This window comes from Molossus molossus, unplaced genomic scaffold (assembly GCF_014108415.1).
Source record: "Molossus molossus isolate mMolMol1 unplaced genomic scaffold, mMolMol1.p scaffold_m16_p_19, whole genome shotgun sequence".
Classification (NCBI taxonomy): Eukaryota; Metazoa; Chordata; class Mammalia; order Chiroptera; family Molossidae; genus Molossus; species Molossus molossus.
In genome coordinates, this window is record NW_023425354.1 from 43,981,617 (window position 1) to 44,003,914 (window position 22,298).

Below are 22,298 nucleotides of genomic sequence, written 5' to 3' on the forward strand. Positions count from 1 at the left end.
GGGGGGGGGGAGGAGGAGACTTTAAACAAATATCTGAAAAGACGTGTTATTCATTTTGGTCTAGAGAGGAGACCAAATGCTGGTTTGTCTCAGCATTTGGAGCATCAGCATACAGACCGAGGGATCTTGGGTTCAATTCCCAGTCAAGGGCATGAACCTGGGCTGCAGGTTTGATCCCTGGCCTAGTCAGGGTTGTACAGGAGGCAACCAATTGATATGTCTCTCTCACATTGATGTTTCTCTCCCCACCCCCAACCCCCATTCCACTCTGTCTGAAAATCTAAGAAAAAATATCCTTGGGTGAGGATTAACCAAAAAAAAAAAAAGCATGATAGCAGCCACTCGATGTGTCCCCTTCACGTCAATGTTTCTCTCCTCTCTTCCTCTCTTTCCCTCTCTCTCTATCTGAACAAAGAATGGAAAAAAATGTCCTCGGGTGAGGATAAAAAAAAGCAAAAAAAAAAAAAGCATGAAATAGAAGCTTCAAGAAAGCCCATTTTAACCTGAAACATACATACGTATATACATAATATATACATACACACACAACCACCCACCTAACCCCCCCCCCCAATTAAAGATCTCATTTAAAAAAAAAAAAACTATAGCCCTGGTCAGTGTGGCTCAGTTGGTTGAGCATCATCCCATGCACTAAGAGGTAGTCAGTTCGATTCCTGGTCAGGGCACATGCCCAGGTTGCAGGCTTGATCCCCAGTGAGGGGTGTTCAGGGGGCAGCTGATCGATGTTTCTCTCATTGATGTTTCTCTCTCTCTCCCTCCTCCTTCCTCTCTTTCTAAAATCAATTAAAAAAAGAAAACTAGCTCTGGCCGGTTTGGCTCAGCGGTTAGAGCATCGGCCTGCAGTCCAGAGAGACCCGGGTTTGGTTCCTGCTAAGGGTGCGTACCTCCATTGCAGTTTGTCCCTGGCCCTGCTTGGTCGTGTGGGTGGCAGCCACTCGATGTGTCCCTTTCACGTTGATGTTTCTTTCTCTCTCTCTCTTTCTTCCTCTCTCTCCCTCCCACTCTAGCTGAACAAAAAATGGATTAAATGTTCTCGGGTGAGAAAAAGAAAAGAAAACTATAAACCCACTATGAACAACATCCTATACTACATCTGTAAGAAACAGAGGTATGAGCAATGTGGAGTCATTGCTAGCAGTTTATAAACTTATCTATCCTGTCTCTATCGTGTTCTGGTTATCATTTATTTCCACCTAAAAAGTTGGTCCGGATGGTGACAGCAATAGGGCTGGGCCATAGGGGAAGAAGAAGGAGAATACTAAAATAGTCAGGATAGTTTGATTACGTGATTGCTGGACCACCACATTATATATGAGACACTTTACATATGATATTGGAGAGAAGACCCTCCTTAGCTCTCAATCATACTATTTTGGAAACAATCTCACCTGAAAATTGTCTTCCACAGAATTTCTGACATCTATGGGACAGCCATGACTATAAAAAGTTTACTCTCCCTTTAATTTAAACTACATTACTTTACCAATAAATCAGATACCACCACCCCCACAAAACATTTGTAGTGCGGGAAGCTACTACGCTTATTCTTTTAAGTACTTCAAGACATTAAATATTCAACCTATGAATGAGATAGTGACAACTAGAAAGGGTTCCACTTTGTATACTATTAGTTCTGTGAACTTTCAAAAAATAACTAGACTGATTTTTTTTTTTTTAATGTGGTTTTTGTGGAGCTGAAAAATGTAGTGTGCTTTGGGAAACAGGGAGTTAAAATCTTTCGGACGTTAACTCGGTAAAAGAGTGAGAAAAGCCTCTTGCTCTAGCTCTAAGGAAATGCGCTCCTTTTTTCTAATAAAGCTTTCCACAGAAGACAAACTGTGCACAGTGAGCAAAGTAAGTATGGGACAGATTTACTGGAATTTATTAGCTATCAAAAAGGTTACTCATTTTGTATGTAAGGGAAGCTTTACTAATGAATGTTCAATGGGCTTCAAAGTGCTGATCTGTTAAAATTCTATAAAACGAGTCTTGAAATACGAGTCATCTGTGCCAGCTATGAGCAAATAACTGAAGCGGCATTTCCAGAAAGACTAGGGCAAAGGACAGAACTAACCACAAACTGGCAGGAATAACCAAACAAGATCTAATCAAGTGTTAATAATTCACCATAGTTACTGCTCCTAAAACCACAGGAACTAAGCAATATGACTATCATCTGTTTATATTTATGCTCATGTTCAACATCTCGACACTGAAGTCTTCACGTGTTCATTGATGTGGGTAGAAAATCAAAAGTTACTGGGGCTTTTACTTAGGACAGTCATTTGAATACGTAAATTTAGATTTTATTATTTTGCTTTCTTTATCTCTACATTATAATCTTTTAAAGGGAGAACATAGGAATCGGTTTATTGAATGTTTTGAAGTATTCACATTTTATATTTCTGTCATGTGTTTTGTTTGTATGCTTGTTTGTTTCTTGGGCACACTGTAGTGCTGTTTATGTGAATTCCAAATGAGCAAAACTAGAACTTTGGAGAAGGCCAAAATTAACAGGAAGCACCCTATTGTTCTGGGATAAACACTGAACTTAAAATTGGAAAACCTGGGTCCCAGGCCTAGTTTTCTCCTGGTAGCTAAGGAACCTTACAAGTTATTTAACTTCTCTTTCCTTTACCCCTGTAATGGGGATGTCAGTACCTACTACATCCTATCTTATAAAGTGGATAGGTGAATAAACTTAGATAACATATGCAGAAAAACATGACAGATTAAACTACTCTGCAGTTATGAATTACTCTTGTTGCACTTCTATCAAACAATCTGGCATTACTAATACACACAGTATTTCCGGTGCTTGAACATATTTGACTTTCTGGATGATTGAGCATAAAATCAAATCAGATTTGGTTCAAAATCATTTCTCCAAAGAAATATAACCATCTTCGTGTTCTGGTTAATTACCCTAATAAGACCCCCCCTTTAAAAAAATATTTTTTCTTTATTGATTTTAGAGAGAGAGCAAGGGAGAGGGAGAGGGAGTCAGAAACAGCTATGAGAAAGAACATCAATTGGCCACCTCCTACATGCCACACACTGGGGATTTGTCCCACAACCTGGGTATGTGCCCTGACTGGGAATCAAACCAGTGACCCCTTAGTGCTTGGGTCAACGCTCAGCCACTGAGCCACACCAGCTGGGCAAGACCCCCATTTTGAGTGACACATTCCAGTGGAGAATCCCTGCTGCTAGTAAATTAGACTTAGTGTGTCTACATAAACTCATATAATCTGGTCAGTATATATAGCACACCCCAAGACATGTTCAGGCATTACAAAGACTTGAAAATTACTAATAGTTGCTTTTTCTTTAGCACTGAGGCAAGAAAGTAAGAAAGATTCCTAAGGAAGTTGACAAAATTACCAAAATCTTCATGAAATTAAAGGCATGTTTCAAAGTAGCTTTTTAAATTCCAGTGATTACTGATTTTGTTCTTGCGTCTTTGACCATAAAAAAGCCTTCTGCCCTGGCCGGTTTGGCTCAGCAGTTAGAGCGTTGGCCCTTGGACCAGAGAGTCCTGGGTTCGGTTCCCACTAAGGGCACCTACCCCGGTTGAAGTTTGTCCCCGCCCCAACTGGGGTTGTGTGGGTGGCAGCCACTCGATGTGTCTCTCACACATCAGTGTTTCTCTCTCTTTCTTCTTCCCTCTCTCTCTCCTGCTCTATCTGAAGATAAATGCAAAAATGTCCTCAGGTAAGGATAAAAAAAATTAAAAAAAAAAAAGCCTTTTGAAAGAAAGGATGCCAGTTCTCTGAGGATGTTGATTAGTATGAGATGTCGATCTGCCATGGGCTGTGTATAGAGATGAGATTCAAATGCCCTCAGATGAGGAAAAGTACCTGGACTCGTTTCAGAGAAGAAGTGTTTTTAAATACAAGTGGAAATGATAAATATTGAATAATAATATGCATATTATGGGCCACCTTTTTTATTTTTGAGGATTAGAAAAGTATAAAATTGTATTACTACAAATGGTCATGAAAGCACCATTAGATGGCATTCTAGCTGAAGAAAAACCACAATGTTTGCATTAGTATGAGATGTCGATTTATTTCTGCATTTAGATCTACTAACCATTTGAGGGAGTTAGAAGTTAAAGTAAACAGCTGTAACTGTAGTTGATCTCTGCATATTTTGATCCAAATATGGTAAAGGGCAGGGCTAAAGAAAGGAGTGTCCCTATAATAAACAGGGCTCAGAACTTGTAACAGAAAATTAAAATACACTCCACTCAAGAGGACTCTGCACTCTGCACTTTGGTTAAAGTCTCATTTAGATTTGAATTTCTAAACTTTTCTTAAGAAGCTAACTTTTCTTTCATCTCCTCTCTTCTGAATTTCAGAAATCTGATACAATTACTTGATAAAATGTCTTCTTGTCATGTTGTTGAAGATCCCATAAAAAAAGTTGCTATCTTTGGAGGAACTCATGGGAATGAGCTAACAGGAGTATTTCTAGTTAAGCACTGGCTAGAGAATGGCGCTGAGATTCAGAGGACAGGGCTGGAGGTAAAACCGTTTATCACCAACCCAAGAGCAGTGAAGAAGTGTACCAGATATATTGACTGTGACCTGAATCGAGTTTTTGACTGTGAAAATCTTGGGTAAGACTATATATTATGGGGTGTGTGTGTGTGTGTGTGTGTGTGTGAAAAGTGGTATGTGTGGGAGAGAACATGTATATGTATATGTATGTGCTGTTCATGTCTGTACATATAGTCACTATTGTGAATACGATTACTTTCGCTTTTAATCACACTCCATTATGAATTATTCATTTCTCTAAACTGGGCATTCACATGCTCTTTTATAAAGCTTTATAAGCATCAGACTGTTCTTAACTAATTTTCTTTTTAAATGTATTTTATACAGGCTGAGATAAATAACTAGTATTTTTATTTTAAAATCTATCTTTCAAGAAACAGCATTAATAGTCTTTTGCATTAAATTAGTGTTTGGTCATTATACTTGGGTACATACATATTTGTTAGCTTTCTAAGTGATTCACCACTGTGTTTTTATGCAACTATATTTATGGTAGTGCATAAAATTCTAGTTAAGAAAAGTGTTAGTTGTTATTAATATTTGTTTAATGAAAATATCCAACCATAACACTCCAGGTATGTTCTGATTAATTGTTTTTGCCTTTGCTTACATCATCATAGCTACTATTGTAGATATTAGGTTTCTAAATATTATATTTTTACTACTTCTTTCATTTATCTAAAAATATTATCAAACACCTAGTCTTCACGGGCACTGTGCCAGGTACTGTGAGAGGACAAAGCTATGAGCAAAAATGGCTTCTACCCTTAAGGAATTGGCAGGCTAGCAGCTAAGAACAACTAACACAGCACTGTTTTATGTCCTCATTTTCTAATTTGAGTTCAGCGAGTTACTTAAGTGTAATCTCGCCACAGATCGATAGTTGGTTACTACTGTGAGTACAAATATGCCTCATTTTATGGAATAGAGTTTTTCCAGTGTAATTATTCATTAGTCATACTTCGTGTATAAGATCATATTTTTACCACCATCAATTTTTTATAATCCTCACCCAAGGATATTTTTTCCATTGATTTTCAGAGAGAGTAGAAGGGAGGAAGGGGGGAAGAGAGAGAGAGAGAAACATCAATGTGAGACACATACTGATTGCCTCCCGCATGTGCCTCAACTGGGGACGGGGATTGAACCTGCAACCCAGGTACAAACTCTTGACTAGGAATTGAACCTGCGACCTTTTGGTTCTGAGGGCTGACACTCTCACCACTGAGACAGTGGCCAGGGCTTTCCTAGCATAAGTTTTAATTTCAAAAATGCTTTATCTTCATAACTGAGGTCATATCAACACAATGAAAACTTATCTATTCACCTAAAACAGCTATTAACTAAGTCACATTATGAGTAAGAATTTGTTGAAGAATAACTCTTTTAGATGACATGTTAACTTCCCAAATAACTCTTAAATGGACTAGGGTGAGTTTTCTTGATATGACCATTAGTATGCTTTTCAATGAGAGCAGTCTTTTTAATTAACTTCACCTTCTAATTCTTACATTTTAACACTATTCAGGCTCAGCAGTTCTCTTTCAGGGTGGTTATGGAAATTTGTGAGATGGATTAATTAATTACCTTCTCCTGTCCTTCCTCTCCCAAATTAGTTACTTCTCCTGTGCTCTCCATCTCAGTGATATCACCATTTCCCACCAAATTCTCTATGAAAATTATTTTAGAGCCTTCCTCGTTCCTCATCCCTCCATGTCTAGCAGGTCACTAAATCTTTCAAATTATTGAAATATTGAATTTTTGCAAATCCAATCTTCCTCTCCATTTCCACTGCCTTAGTTTATTTCTTCTTTGGGCTGTTGGAGTAGCCTCCTGAGGAATCTTTCTGCATCGGCCTTACTCCCATCCTTCCTGCCATGGAATCATCCTAACATGCAAATCTTATGTCTCTCCCCTGCTGAAAATTCCTCAAAAATCTCTTATCCAGAATAGATTTAAGTAACTTAGTTTGGCTGATGCACCCTTTAGGGTCTTCCCCTGCCTGTTCTTTCAGCTCCATCCTTTGGAGCTCTTCCCTAGGACCTGGGCTCCAGGCATGAGAACTCAAAGTGCCCATTGATTTTTAAGACCTCAAGCCTTGACTATGAGCAAGTAGGTGGCTAGTGGTTTACTCCTATGTGGGAGAATTAAAAGCAAATCAGTTGGGAGTGGGAGGATCTAATGAAATTGTTTCGTGAATTAACTTTTTTATTATTCTTTCCTTTTTATTGAATATATTGGGGTGACACTGGTTAACAAAATTATGCATGTTTCAGGTGCATGATTCCAAAACACATCTTCTGTACACTGTATATATCCATTAGGAACTATGTTTGGTTACATATAATAGAAACCTAAAGACAGTGGCTTAAATAAATAAGGGTTTCTTTTTCACAAATAATACCTCCAGAGATTCAGAGACTCAATAATATCATCAATGCCACTGGTTCCTTCCCTCTCCCCACTGCACCACTCTTAGCATGCAGCTTTGGTCCTCATAGTTTTTGCTTCCTAGTAACAACAATAACAACAACAACAACAACAACAACAACAACAAACAGCTGCTCTACCTTCTTGATTGCATCCCAGGAATTACCCAGGTGCAAATTGTAGGTCCCTTGACAATACTAACAAAAATAGTCTGGAAGTAGAAATATGTAGATGGAATGATAGAGAAATTGTTGAATGGTTTAATGAGGAAAAATGAATTTAAATCATCATCATGTATAGTAAGGGGAATAAAATGTATCCTAGCCTGGCCAGGGTGGCTCAGTGGTTGAGCGTCGACCCATGCTCCAAGAGGTCACCAGTTCGATTCCCAGTCAGGGTACATGCCCAGGTTGTGGGCCCGATCCCCAATGGGGGGGCATGCAGGAGGCAGCCAGTTGATGTTCTCTCTCATCGATGTTTCTATCTCTCTCTCCCTCTCCCTTTCTCTCTCTCTAAAATCAATAAAGGAAAAAAATGTTTTAATAAAACGGTAAGATGTATCCTAACCATTTCTGGAAGAGGGAAGGGGTCAGGTAAAGACTCATTTCAGAATCCAATAAAAACTATTAACCTCTATCCCAGAAAAAAAATATGCATATGCCTGCAAAAGTGTTGTATTTTCTTAGCTTTTACAGACTTATCTGTAAAGCTTGTTCCTGGATCACTAGTGGTTGCTGTACCTCAATTGAGAATCCTTAATTAGATAATGTGAACATTATCTAAGTTTTTATGCACTGGAATTAGCCAGAAGGGAAAAAAATTTGCATTTGATTGTCTAGCTCCATAACAGCCCAGGGCACATTACTAAAAAAAATGTTGATTAAATCAATGCATGAATTTTGTTTGAGGTTGAACTCAAATGGTAAATCTGTTTGAAGTGTTCTTTTTTAGCCACATTAATGAAATACCATTTGCAAGCATGGCAATGCAACATTCTATAGGATCAAATGAAGGGGGAAATGTCATTGTTCATTTGTAAAGTTTTCCAGTAAATTTCTACTTCCCTTACAGGTTTTTCGTAGTAAAGGTTTGACAACTGGTTTCTTATGCACTGTGTTCCTATTGTATATTTGTGTTATATTAGCCACAGATATTTTTAATCTCTTTCTTTCTGCTAATAACAGCAAAAAAATGTCAGAGGATTTGCCATATGAAGTAAGAAGGGCTCAAGAAATAAATCATTTATTTGGTCCAAAAGGCAGTGAAGATTCCTATGACATTATTTTTGACCTTCACAATACGACTTCTAACATGGGATGCACTCTTATTCTTGAAGATTCCAAGAATGACTTTTTAATTCAGATGTTTCATTATATTAAGGTAATGTTAATGTTATTAATTTATAAGTTAGCATAAGGCCTGTACTTTTAAGTTAATTTTAGATGCAAAACAACGAGAAGAGTTTCAGGAGGGAGGGTCTAAGAGAGATGGGGAAGGGGGAGGAATATCGGAATGGAGGCTATGGTGACTAGCAGGAGAAAAGAGAGAGGAAATGAGTAAAATAATAAATACAGTGGATGAAATAATAAAATATTGTAGATTCTTGTGTCTATAAATACTTTATCCAGACAGCTACCAAATCATAGGCTATTTGTTAAAACTAATGCCAAATTTTAAAATGTTGTGGCCAGTGTGGTTCAGTTGGTTGGAGCATCCTCCGATACATGGAAAGGTGGCGGGTTGAATTCCTGGTCAGGACATGAATAGGAGGCAACCAACCAATGTTTCTCTCACATTGATGTTTCTCTCTTTCTCTCTCCCTTTGCCTTCTTCTCTCTCTAAACTTAATGAAGACATATCCTTGGGTGAGGGTTTTAAAAATTATAAAATAAAATAAAACGGTGTGGTTAAAGTAGTTCAATTAGAGTTTTAGGAAGCTCAAGAAATAATCATTTAATGTGGACTATAGGCCAATGATAAATACAGTGACTCTGTTTAGTCCGACCCTTCTCTCCATTTGACTCAGTTACCCCAGCATACATGTGATCTTTCAGTACTTCATATAGCTAATCATTTTAAGGCTCAGAAATCTACAAGATGAAAAATTCAGCAAGACAGTGCATATAGCTAGAGAAAACTTGCTAGAAAATAACAACCAAGCAAAAACAAATAATTATCTGTCTACTTCTTACTGTATAATAAATATCCTTCCTTCGAGAGAGTATGATTTAATGGAAAGAGTTTGACCCTGTATCCAGGAGAACTTGGTTCCAAATTCTGACTTTCTCATTCACTAATCTTGGAAAAGATACCCAACTCCCAAAACCTTGGTTTCCTCATTTTATAAAGTTGACATAGTAACAGCATTTACTTATATGGCTGTTAGAGCCTTAACTGAGATAAAGTATTTAAAGCATTTAGTTTAATACTGAATAGACAGTAAAGATTAACTATTATTTTTGTTTCTTGGAGTTTTTGACTATTATTAGGTAGTTCTGGTAGGAGATCATAATGTAGCTATCCTTCATTGTTCGTTGAAGGAAAGCTGAATGCTTTGGTTGCCAGACATGGAAGCAACATAGCTGACATTATCAAAACTGAGAGGCCTGCCTTGAATTCTTATTCAGATAAGTAGAGGTAGGAGGAGTTACCAACATCTGCAGAGTCCTGGACCACAGGGTAGAAACAGAATTCTTTAAACCCAATGCTAAGCTAAATAGTAACCACTGACTGAAAAAAGAAGTAAATCCATTCTGAAGGAAAACTTATTTCATATTCTTTAATCATAGTTCTTGAGAATTTAATGTACATTTGACCCTGAAAGCTGTGTAAATTCACTTTATATGTAATGTATTTATATGTTTTTAAAGCTTCAACAACATTGGATTTTAGAGTGTGTTTCATAAAGCTGTCTTACTCATCTTCATCGATATAGTGAAACATTGAAGGCATGACTGACTTTCTAGCAGCAAAGAGAACAAAGCATATGGTCTTGATGTAATGAGAAAGATGTTTTCCATTCATTGCAGACTTCTTTGGCTCCATTACCCTGCTATGTTTATCTTATTGAGCATCCTTCCCTCAAATACGCAACCACTCGTTCTGTAGCCAAGTATCCTGTTGGTAAGTCATATCTCTCATTGTCACAACTAAACAAAATATGCCCTTGATGAAACTCTGAGAAAATTATTATTTAAGAATATGTATAGCTACCTTGCTTATCACTGTGGCTTATAATTGTCAAGTAACAAGCAAACTAACTCCAGACAGACTCCAGCTATACAAAATTTCCTCAATTTCAGTGACCAGCTTTCTGCATTGCATGAGAGAAACAATGAGCTGAGGGAACTTGAATCTTTTATAATTTGCAATGAACATACCTGCCTTTTGCTCCAAGGAAGACGTCGTCCCTGTCTTTCAATACTGTTCATTATGCAAACATTCTTGAAAATAAATTTGGAACCAAGACAGTCAGTGGCTTGCTGGCAAGATGTGGAGGAACACATAAGATCCATGGAAAATCTTCTCCCAACATCCCACTTAACCCTTTCTTTGCAGTTGACTGCCCCATAAACTGTTACCCATTCACTTGTTTGCCCTGCAAGTTACTGGGCTGTGGATTCATCTCTACTTCCTGGAACTTCCAACATGCAAGCATGCACTCTCTTATACCCACTCACACAGATAGTCTCTTTTTTCTATATTCCATTCTTTTTCCTAAGTGACCTCTTAGCATAATTGTTGGCAGACTACACTACAATCATTAAAATTGCTGTCACAAATTAAAATTTTTTTGTTAGATTTCAGATGATTTCACCAAGAGCTATTTAATTTAAAAACAAGTTTTCAAACAATATAAGCAAATTTAAAATTATTTTACCTAATTATTGATACTTTTGGTGCGTAATCAAGGGATCAGTTGGAGCAAGCTAAATATCCAAGTCTCGGTAATTATTTGAAACAAATCAAATGCTTAACAATAAGGTATAGAGATCCTGTTTCTCTGTAAACCCAAATAAAGCATATGATTTCCAAACTTTGAAAGAGCAGTCTTGGTCTATGATGTTTGTGGGCAATGCTGCTCCTAACTTAATCTACTGATATGCTAGGCAGCTTTTTATTTTGCAGTATATATTTGTCTGCCCCTTTTACTATATTATGATTTTAAATTTTTTTACCATATTGAATGAAATTGAAAGAAAAAAAGACCCCAAGATCTTGCAACTCTAACACAACTCTGATTTTTCGTGTTCTCTCCCAGTCTTCATTCTCTATGTATATGACTTGTACCTGGAAATGTTATGCTTTATTTTTTGCCCAAGAGTATGTCTCAAATATTGTTCACAATGCTAAATGCCCTAACTTTTTACCGATTTCTAATGATGGGATTCAAGATTTTTATATATTTAAATGCTTAATTTTACAGTATATTCTAATACTTGTATAAATGTGGCTATCTCCCATTCTGTACCTAGGTATAGAGGTTGGTCCCCAGCCTCAAGGGGTTCTGAGAGCTGATATTTTGGATCAGATGAGAAAAATGATTAAATATGCTCTTGATTTTATACATAATTTCAATGAAGGTAAGTAGTAGGCGGGAGTTTCCTTAATTGTCAGTGTGTGTGTGTGTGTGTGTGTGTGTGTGAGAGAGAGAGAGAGAGAGAGAATACATCAGAAAAGGAAGATGAGCACACGTGATTACTTAACCACTTAACACTGAAATAGCAATTGAAACCTAGGCCAAATTTGCCATGCTCAGGATATTGGGTGCTTTTTAAAAATGTCATTCACCTCATTCATTCCTCAATGACCAGAATAGACACATTCAAATAAAGTCACTACCATTTAAAAACAAAAACATACTAAGAAATACAAATATCCAACAAACATACAAAAAGGTCTCCAATATCACTAGCAATTAGAGAAATGCAAATTAAAATGAGAAACCATTTTCTTCCATTAGAGTAGGATGGTATTAAAATCTGCTAATATTGTGTTGGTAAGGGTGTAGGAGAAAGCGACAGTTAAAGACATGCTAAAGAATAATTTTACAGTGTCCACTTTTGAAAATCCACAAATCCTATAACCCAGCAATGCCACATCTCCAAGAAACACAAACACATGCACACCCAGTGTGTCATATACAAGCTTGGTTACCACAGCATTGTTTGTGACCCCAAAACAATAGAAACAACCTGAATATCCATCAGTTGGTAAACAGTTAAACTAACATGGTAAAAGCTTTGAAGTTAATTAAAGGAAGCAGGTTGCAGACCAGTGTATGCAGTATACCAATTTCCTTAAAATAGTAATAATAATAATAATAATAAACACTTGCTAGAATACATATACATATTTATATATGTTAATTACAGGAAAAGTCCTAGAAGAAAACACACCAAACTGATAACAATGATTATTGGGGTGGCAGAGGGGAGGACAGGTTAAATTTAATTGTTTTAAAGAAAAATGATATATTTGTGTATTGTATATAATTAAGAAATAATTGGTAGATATATGAAATTCTATGTACTATCTGCTCATTTATTCAGTAAGTCTAAAACTGCAGCAAAAAAAATAAAGTCTACTAATTATATTTTAAATGTTTAAATTTTTTAATTAGACTAAAAACAACATTAAAAGGACATCCTATGCAAAAATTATTTTAACAGGCTAAATTCAAATTGTTGAAGAATCGCAGTGACAAAGCTGATGAATATCCAGTGTCTGTATACTTCCCTAGTTCAGTGTTCAGTATAATTCCTAGGCCTCAGACTGTGCACCTTACTGCAGTCACAGGAATTTTTTTCTGTGCTTGGAACTCCTTTGACTCCAAAGTAATAAAAACTGAAAATCAGCTTGTCACCACCTTTGTCTGAGGACAGGTTCTATACTGTCTAAGGGTATTTGGAAGGTCACCATTTATTCACAAGAAACCTTTCAAATAGTAAGTGTGGGACTACAGTATGTTAAGAAATCTGCCCTGGCTGGTTTGGTTCAGTGGTTAGAGCGTCCGCCCTTGGACCAATGAGTCTCAGGTTTAATTCCAGTCAAGGGCACGTACCTTGCTTGCAGTTCATACCCAGCTCTGGTCATGCAGGAGGCAACCAGTCAATGTGTCTCTCTCACATCAACATTTCTCTTTCTCTCTCTCTCTCTCTCTCTTTCTCTCTCTCTCTCTCTCTCTCTATCCTCCCTCCTTCCCTCCCTCCCTCTCCTCCTCCCCCCTTTTTCCCTCCCTCCCACTGTATCTGATGATAAATAGAAAAATATCCTCCAGTAAGGATTAAAAAAGAAGAAGAAGAAATGATGCACCTGAGTAGAAAGCCACAAACCTGAGTGGAAAACATGATTTTCAAATCATACTCCATAGATTCCTCCCATAGGGGTGGGGATCTAGTAGTTGTTTTAGTAGCTCCAGGACAGCCAACCCCCCACCAGCCTTTTAACCAGAGAAGTTCTTCTGTCTGATTTTTGCTCTTCCATGTGTAACATTTCTTTTTGGCAAAGAATTATGTAATTCTAAAATATTAACCACTATTAATTTAGATCATCCTGCTTGGTGGATTTTCACCTAACATGGAAAGAGAACCGTTATCCAAAGAATGCTGATCATTACCACCTAGAGAAAAGTCTCTAGAAATATGTAGAAGAGCCCCATCCTTGGGTCTGTGCTACTCAAAGTTATTATTAGTGACTTGGATGAGGACATAAGTGACGTGCTCTCATATAAGCAGTAGATGGCAGGAAGCCTTCAGGAAAATATATTCGGTTCAGAAGGTAGATCCAAAAAGTCCTGACAATCTTTAACAATTGTCTAGACCAATTTTAGGTTAAATACATCAAGAACAAAGTTTTGCTTTTATACAATTTTTTAAAACCCAGAATGAGAGAGGTGATGGTCTCTTTTCTGCCTTGGGTGAACAACACTTGGAGAACTGTGAATAAATTCTGAGTCCATATTTCAGGAGAAGCATCTATGAAGTAGAGGTGAGCCAAGGAGAGAGTTGAGAATCTTGAAGAGTTTGAAACCCGTGATAAGAGTGATCCCTCAGATGCACATGGAACTTCAGTTTGCAAAGCACCTTCATGGCCTCATGGATGTGCCACATATGCATGTGAATGACAGCACTGAGAACACTTAGACCGGCCAAAGAAGGCTTAAGGGAGATTTTATTTTAGAGTTTCAGAAGTGTTCTATTGGAAAGCATTTAGACACGTTTTCTGTGACTCAGAGGGCACAATAGAATCGGTGGCATCAAGTTAACTAGAGACAGAGATTTTCAATGAACAAAGCTTACCAACAGTGGAATAGACCACATTTTATGAGGCTGTTCAAGCAGGAAGAAAGATTGCCACTTGGCCAGAAAGATATGGAGACTCACCGACCATCAATGAACTTAAGTATTTGAAGCTCCTTCCAACTCTGAGATTCTAAGTAGCAAAAACATACTCCTTGTGTCCTACCACTTTTTCCTGTCCTCCCAATGGACCTCCTGGTTTAACAAGATGACATCTGATAAGGTTCTTCAACTTGGCAGGTATGATAGATTGTAAAAATGGCCACAAATTCTTTCTTTTCCTGCATCCATGTTCTTGCAATGTGTTCTAAATCCTTCTACCAAAAGATGGAGTCCATTTCTGCATCCCCTGAATTTGGTGTGGCCACATGACTTGTTTTGTGCCACCAAAGATGCTTGAAAAGGACTTGCACCCTAGGGCTTGCTCTCTTGCTGCCCTTGGAAAACCTATATCACCACTGCGTGAATCAGTCTACACCATCCTTCTGGATAATGGGAAGCTACGAGGTGGAGGACTCTGACACCCTAGCCAATAGTCCTGCAGCTCCAGCTGACAGCCTGTCAAGTACCAGACATAAGGATAAGGCCATCCTCGGTCATCTAGCCTCCAGCTGACCTGCCAGCTCACCACAAATGCATGAACAAGCCAATTACAAACCAGCCTAGCCAGCCTAAACCAGAGGGACTGTCCAACCAACCCACAGAATCATGAGATAAATTAAAGGGTCATGGTTCCATGCCACTAAGCTCTAGGGGAGTGTATTATGCAGCCAAAGCTAACTGATACAGGAGTGACCACAGGATATCTACCTTCCAACCCTGGCTGTTCTTCCCGCTCTATGGGCAAAGAAAGGAAGATTTTCCTTTGAGTTGCAACCATTGCACACTATGGGCCCTACATTCAATGAAAGTCCTTCCTTTTTGCTCAAAGATTGCCTGGTGCACATGCAAACTACTCCTTTTTTAAGTTTCTGTGCATCTTTGGAAGTTAGACTCCACAGCCGGCAGACTGCCTGCATCCTGAGATCTGTCCAAGAATTTAGTATACTTAGTTAAGAGAAAGCACACCATGCTGAAGTCACCAAACTTGCCAGAAGTCTCCTGAGGATATGCAGTCCTAGAGTGTCAGAGCTGGACAGGAGCTCCCAGATAAGCTGACTCAAACCTTCGTTTGACTGGTCAAGAACGTGAGCCTTGCCCTGGCTGGTTTGGCTCAGCGGTTAGAGCATCGGCCCCGCGGACCGGAGAGTCCTGGGTTCAGTTTCCGCTAAGGGCACGTACCTCGGTTACAGTTTGTCCCCAGCCCCGGTTGGGGTCGTGTGGGTGGCAACCATTCGATGTGTCTCTCTCACATAGATGTTTCTCTCTCTCTCTTCCTCCCTCTCTCCCTCCTGCTCTATCCGAAGATAAATGCAAAAATGTCCTCAGGTGAGGATAAAAGAAAAAGAAAAAGAAAAAGAAAGTAAGCCTCCAGGAGTGAAGCCTCCCACACAGCTAGAAGATTAGAGCCCTGGTTGTCCTGACTCCCAGTCCTGGGCTCTTTTTCTCTCACATGGGCTTTTAAAGCTCTGTCTTCTTCCACTGTCCATCAGTGTACTTGTGAACAGTGTGTTGATGGGAATAATTAGAGAACATCTTTTGGCTTCGTGTTGTTGATGAACATCCTTAACTAAAATAGTGTGTTCTCCCTGTGACTGTGTTTTTATTTCAGTTACAGTTGACATTGCTTTTGGTTGTTGTTCTTCCCTTCAAGTATGAACTTCCTGTTTTCCAGTTGCTTTTTATACATATTGTTTTTGCCATAGGAAAAGAATTTCCTCCTTGTGCTCTTGAAGTCTATAAAATAATGGAGAAAGTGGATTATCCAAGGGATGAAAATGGAGAAATTGCTGCTATTATCCACCCAAATCTGCAGGTAACATTTGCTGTTTCTTTAAAATATTCAAAATAATGAGTACCCCCCCTCCCCACTTTAAATAGAGTTTTATAGTTCATGAAGCACCTTATGTATATTGGCTCATTTGTCATATTCTCAAACATACTGTAGTGTAGGCCAGGTGTGCAGACCTTCACTCAATAAATATTTACTGAATGTATCCTGTGCCGGCTCTGGCTCTAGGAGACATCACTGAACATGGTCTATATTTTATTTTTTTAATCCTTGCCTGCGGATATTTTTCCATTGATTTTAAGATCAATGGGAATGAGAGAGAGAGAGAGAGAGAGAGAGAGAGAGAGAGAGAGAGAAACATTGATGTGAGAGAGATGCATTGACTGGTTGCCTCCTGCATGACCCCAACAACTAGGGCCAGGGATTGAACCTCAATCAAGGTACATGCCCTTGACCTGAATCAAACCCGAGACTCTTTGGTTCTTGGACCGATGCTGTAATCACTGAGCCAAACCGGCCAGGGCTATGGTCTATATTCTTGTAGAAGTCATGGACTAGATATACTGAAGTCTGAAGTATAGTTTCACAACGAAGATAACCAGATACTATAAGAGAATAATGAGGCAGGGAGCGTGGTCAGACAAGGGCTACAGAGAAGGTACAATTCCTGCCCCAGGGCAATGGGTAGGAATCATTATATTTATTTTGACATAAGAAAACAGAAGCTCAGAAGTTGAATCTTTCTCCTGGCCATCCAGAGCTAACATTCCCGGCAGTTCACCACATTGCTGCCACCTCCCTGTGGTCACCACTGAGCAAGTTAGAACAAAATAACCAGACCCTCTTTCTTTGGGATGCGTTCTGCCACCATTTCCTGACCCCGCTCAGGTCCCCGGGATCTGCTGCTTGTCTGGTTTGCACAGTAACGGCACAGTGAAAGAGGGAGACGGGCCCGTGGGAGAGTGCAGGGAGTCTGAATCTGGAAGGGCAGTGGTAAAAGCAGGAGGAGCAAATTCCAAAAAGTTAAAGCATCTGCTCCCACTGAGATTACCCTCCACACCCTCAGACCTCAAAGATAGAATTACCTCATCTGGGGCTTTAGCCCTGCCAGACGATGCCTGGAGAGCCTTTTGAAAAATAGCAGTGCCGGGACCCCACTGTGAGATCATCTGATTTTTGGCCTGAGTAATCAGTGTGGAAAATCACTGATCCAGTTCCAACTCCAAGTAAAGACCCTAATAGTAGTCATCCAAACTTAGAACTTAATAAAGTCGCCTGCCCCCAAATACAGACTAGTGAAGCAGCTCCTACTGTGTGCCTTAGCAGATCCAGGTGGAAACCTGAAGGAGGAGCTTCAGGCAACGTTTGAAAAGAAAGGTACTGATTGGGGGAGGGGGAGGAGGAAAGCACCACAGGTAACAGCAACAGCAAGAACAATAAATGGAGGCGAAGGTGATGATGTCATAACTGGCTGCAGTGCAGGAATTTTTAAGTTTTCTGTTCCTTAGGATCCTTGGGAGGCACAAAAATCATCTTGGGGAGGCAGAGAAGTGAGATCAGTAACAAATAAGGTTAGTGATAGGTCTTGAAAGTCCGAAAAGATCGTGTTGATTTGATAGACAATAAGGAATGGCCCAGTATTTTCCAGGAGGGATTGACTGGTTAATTATATTTGAAATATTTCAGGCCCAGCCTGCTCTGGGCCCCGAGATTCAATCTAGAAAAGGTCCCTCATGGAGCTTCCATACTAATAGAGGGAGAACAGACCATAAATAAGTAAATAATACATAAACTAGATCATTTCAAATTGTAATAAGTGCTATAAAAAATTAAACAAAATAATAGAGTGAAGGTTAACAGAGGATTCCTATTCAGTGAAGTCACCGGAAAAAGCCTTCTCTGAGACAAAAGCATTGGGATTGGAACCTGTGAGATGAGAGGTCAGCCGTGTGGAGAACATGTGCAAAGGCCCTGAGGCTGGAAGGAACTTGAAGTGTTTGAGGAACAGAAAGAAGACCAGTGTCAATAGAGAAAATGGATGAATAGAAAGAACAGTAGACCCAGAGCCAGAGACACAGGCAGAGACCTGATTACAAATTCAGATTTTGTTCTGAAAATTATGGTTCTCAGTGGTTAGAGCATCTGCGCATGGATTGAAGGGTCATGGGTTCTAATTCTGATCAAGGGCATGTACCTGGGTTGCAGGTTTGATTCCTAACCCCAGTCAGAATCCTGTGGGAGGCAAACAATCAATGTGTCTCTCTCACATCAAATGTTTCTCTCTCTCTCCCTCCCTCCCTCCCTTCCACACTCTGAAAAATCAATGGAAAAATATCCTCTGGTGAGGGTTAAAAAAATAATAACGGTTCTTAATCAGGGATCTTCACTGGAGTTATCTAGGGAATGTCCCCTCAAACATCAGGCGCCTATCAGAAAAGCACTAAAACAGTGCTCCCAAACTCAGTCCACAGGAGAATCACCTGAGGAGCTTTTAAAATCCTGATTCCCAGGTCCCCAGAGATTCTGATTTAATCCATCAAGGTGGAGACAGGAAATCAATAATTCCCCAGCCAGTTTTCCCATGGCTCAGGTTTGGGTAGCACTGTGCCACATTGGAATCTCTGCAGGTGGGGCTAGCCGTGGGTATGTACAGAAGCCCTTCAGTTATTCTGGGATAGGTCTCTAACGGGAAGCCTCTGGTCCAGAGCAGCGGTTCTCAGCCACACTGTCCTGTAGAGTCACCTGGGGCTTTATAACACATAAAGAAAAACAGTGAACTATAAATGAGTATCATGGGGGGAATTGCAGGAAGTTTGTATTCCTGCAATTATGTGTCTTCATTACACGGTTGTATGGTATATGACTCTATGCTGTGTAGTTGTTAAAACTCATAGAACTGTTTCCGGCAAGATGATGAGACCTTGGTTTTGTCTTCTTGAAGGAAAGATTTCAATCAAGAGACAAAGTGCAGCAAAGCCAGCAAGCATTTATTGGCCACAGCAAAAACACACTCAGGACAGTGAAACGAGGAAGGGATAGAAGAAGCAGCAGGAGAGCCTAGGTGGGGCTGCTTGGCTCACTGGAATTTAGAGAAAAAGGGGTTGTGGTCTCTACTGATTGGTCAGAGCCAGAGCAGGGGGTCATTAGTCATTGCATCTGGTCCTGAAGTGGCCACAGCGTTACTTGTCTGATTTTGCTGCTTTTCTGGGCCTGGAGCTAAAATACAAGTGAGGCCTAGATTTATCCTGAGGGAGGAAAGGTTGCCCAGGGGGCAAGGTTCTTGTTTTCCCAGTTTTGCCCCTTGCTAGGCATCCAGGGCTTTCTGCCTTGGCGAGTTTCTTTACTGGGCCCATCATCCTTGCTCTGCTCATGTTTGTCTAACTGCCTATAACAGAACTGTACACAAAAGTGAATGAATTTTTCTGTATGTAAATTTTTAAAAAAATTTTAATATGTTTTTATTTATTTTTTAGAGAGACAAGAAGGAAGAGAGGGATAGAAACATGGATGTGAGAGAGAAACATCAATCGGCTGCCTCCTGCATGCCCTTACTGGGGATTGAGTCCACAACCTAGACATGTGTCCTGACAGGAAATCGAACCGGAATCTCTCAGTCCTGGGACTGAGCTCAATCCACTGAGCCACACCGGCCGGGCTGTATGCAATTTTTTTTAAATGATGCCTGAGCCCCATTGTTGAGACTCAGATTTGACGTATCTGAGATGGGGCCAGCCCCTCTACTCCTCTATATTTTTTAAATATCCTGGGTAATGACAGCATGCAGCCAGGGTTGAGAAAATTACTCTAAGGCAGCACTTGTCAAACTGTAGTTTGTGCCTGTGATTCTTCAGGGGATTTGTTAACAGGAAGATGTGGACGTAGTAGGTCTGAGCGGGGAATGAAAATCAATTCTGCTTTTCTAACAGACAGTGTTGCTACTGCTGCTGGGAAATGTTAGAAATGCAGATTCTTGGGCCCCTACCCCAGACCCGTAGGATCAGTCTGTATTTTAACAAAATCCCTGCATGAGTCTCAATCACATCAAAGTCTGAGAAGATCTGCTCTCAGCTTCCTGTGGTATGACTGCATTGGTATGAACTTTGAGGGCTCAAAGTTCCAAATTGCTGGTATGGGACCTTTTAGACAACTCATTTGTTAACTACTGTAGGGACATGTATGAAAAACATTCACCTTGTCCTACAGTTCCCATCCCGCCCCACCTTCTCTCACCAGCCCCCATCAGAATAGATCTCCTTGTATGCAGGCACAGCATTGCTCATTTTTATATCCCCAACAGTATAACGTCTTGCACACAGAAGGCTCTTAATGGATAGTTCCTGAATTTTGCTGAACTGAATTTAACTTCAGCCAGCAAGATGTAGACATACACTGAGGGAGACATGCACTGAGTTTTGCCTGTTAATATTACAAATCTTTTTGGCAACATTCAAGGCAAACTGATATGGAAGCAAACTCTAATTGCATGTATCAGTTATAAACATTGAAATGGAAACTCTTAAAACTGCTACCAAATTACTACTCTATCTATGTTTAGTAGATCACTCATTATGCCTCTCAGTGTCTCTCTTAAGTATCTCTTTTGAAAGAGTCCAGCGCTATAATGCTTTAAGTTGTCTGCTGCCTCACATAAAATGTTTAAAGTAGGAGGGAAACGGAATGTAATTTATGTATTTTAATTGTTTCCTGAGAGGATCAAGACTGGAAACCATTGTGCCCTGGGGATCCTGTGTTTTTAACTCTTGATGGAAAGACTATTCCACTGGGTGGAGACTGTACCGTGCACCCAGTGTTTGTAAACGAGGCTGCGTACTATGAAAAGAAAGAAGCTTTTGCCAAGACGACTATACTAACACTCAATGCAAAAAGTGTTCGCTCCTCTTTACATTAGAAATCACTTCTAGTTCACTTGCTATACAGTATCTTGAAAAACTCTACTAGTCTGTAAGCCCCCCAGGGGTAAGACTGTGCTTGATTTAATGTGCCTTCTTCACATCCATAGTAATACTTCAGTGCCTTGCACACAGTGGGCAATTAGGCAAGCTCTTGAATGAATTAATAAATAAATTAATGCATATATTTTAAAGGTATTATATTGTGTGCATAGCTTTTTAAAGAAGTATATTTCTTATTTCTGTATAGCTTTTTATACATTATACTTCGATAGCTTAACATTCTTAAACAGTTTTTAAATTGAAATAGATGCTATATACAAAAAGTTATTAACTTGAACATAGAATTAAATGTATGTTTTCAAGTAATGTATACTTATATTGCTACTAGAAACCAATGATGCAGACTTACTATTTTTAAATTTTTCACATTTGAATGAATGATAATGTATTCAGTATCCAGCCTATGAACTTTTAGCAAGAGCTGTTATATCCATAAGAGATTTTTAAATGCTCCTTTTTTTAGTTTCCAGCTTCTTTATTATTTTTTTTAATCTTTATTGTTGAATGTAGAATATATTACAGATGTTCCTTATTTTTCTCCCATTGACCCCGCCTTTTCCCACACTATTGTCTGTATCCATTGGTTATGCATATAAGTTCTTTGGTTTATTTCTTCCCACCGCCCCAACCCCACTTCCCTTTGAGGTTTGTCAGTGTAGCAATGAATTTGTACTTCTTAATCCCTTCACCTTTTTCACCCATTCCCCCAACCCTCCTCCCATCTGGCAACCTACAAAATGTTCTCTGTATCTATGAGAATGTTTCTGTTCTACCTATTCATTTTGTTTGTAGATTCCATCGTTGATAGATATGTATTCATTGCCATTTTGTTTGTTAATATATTTTACCTTTTTCTTCAAAAAGACCCTTCATCATTTCATATAATAACGGTGTGGTGGTGACGAACTCCTTTAACTTTTTCTTGTCTGGGAAACTCTTTATATGGCCATCGATTCTAAATGACAGCTTTGCAGGATAGAGTAATCTTGGTTGTAGGTTCTTGCTTTTTGTCATTCTGAATATTTCTTGCCACTCCCTTCTGGCCTGCAAAGTTTCTTTTGAGAAATCATCTGACAGCCTTATGGGAACTCCCTTGTAGGTAACTACCTGCCTTTCA

At 39.2% G+C, this 22,298-nt stretch overlaps 1 protein-coding gene across 1 annotated transcript; it reads left to right on the forward strand.

Moving 5' to 3' along the window:
• Nucleotides 1–4,244: 4,244 nt before the first annotated feature.
• Nucleotides 4,245–21,230, forward strand: ASPA (aspartoacylase). The gene is made up of 6 exons (XM_036269228.1): nt 4,245–4,645; nt 8,201–8,396; nt 10,046–10,139; nt 11,492–11,599; nt 16,123–16,232; nt 20,920–21,230. The coding sequence occupies exons 1-6, from the start codon at nt 4,410–4,412 to the stop codon at nt 21,115–21,117; spliced, it is 942 nt and encodes a 313-aa protein (XP_036125121.1). The 5' UTR covers nt 4,245–4,409; the 3' UTR covers nt 21,118–21,230.
• The last annotated feature ends 1,068 nt before the right edge of the window (nt 21,231–22,298 follow it).

Excerpts from the sequence above, each read along its gene's own strand:
- ASPA (XM_036269228.1), top strand. The coding sequence starts at position 4,410 with ATGTCTTCTTGTCATGTTGTTGAAGATCCCATAAAAAAAGTTGCTATC. Across the intron at positions 10,140-11,491 it reads TGTAGCCAAGTATCCTGTTG|GTATAGAGGTTGGTCCCCAG; the intron begins GTAAGTCATATC and ends TTCTGTACCTAG. Across the intron at positions 11,600-16,122 it reads TATACATAATTTCAATGAAG|GAAAAGAATTTCCTCCTTGT; the intron begins GTAAGTAGTAGG and ends TTTTTGCCATAG.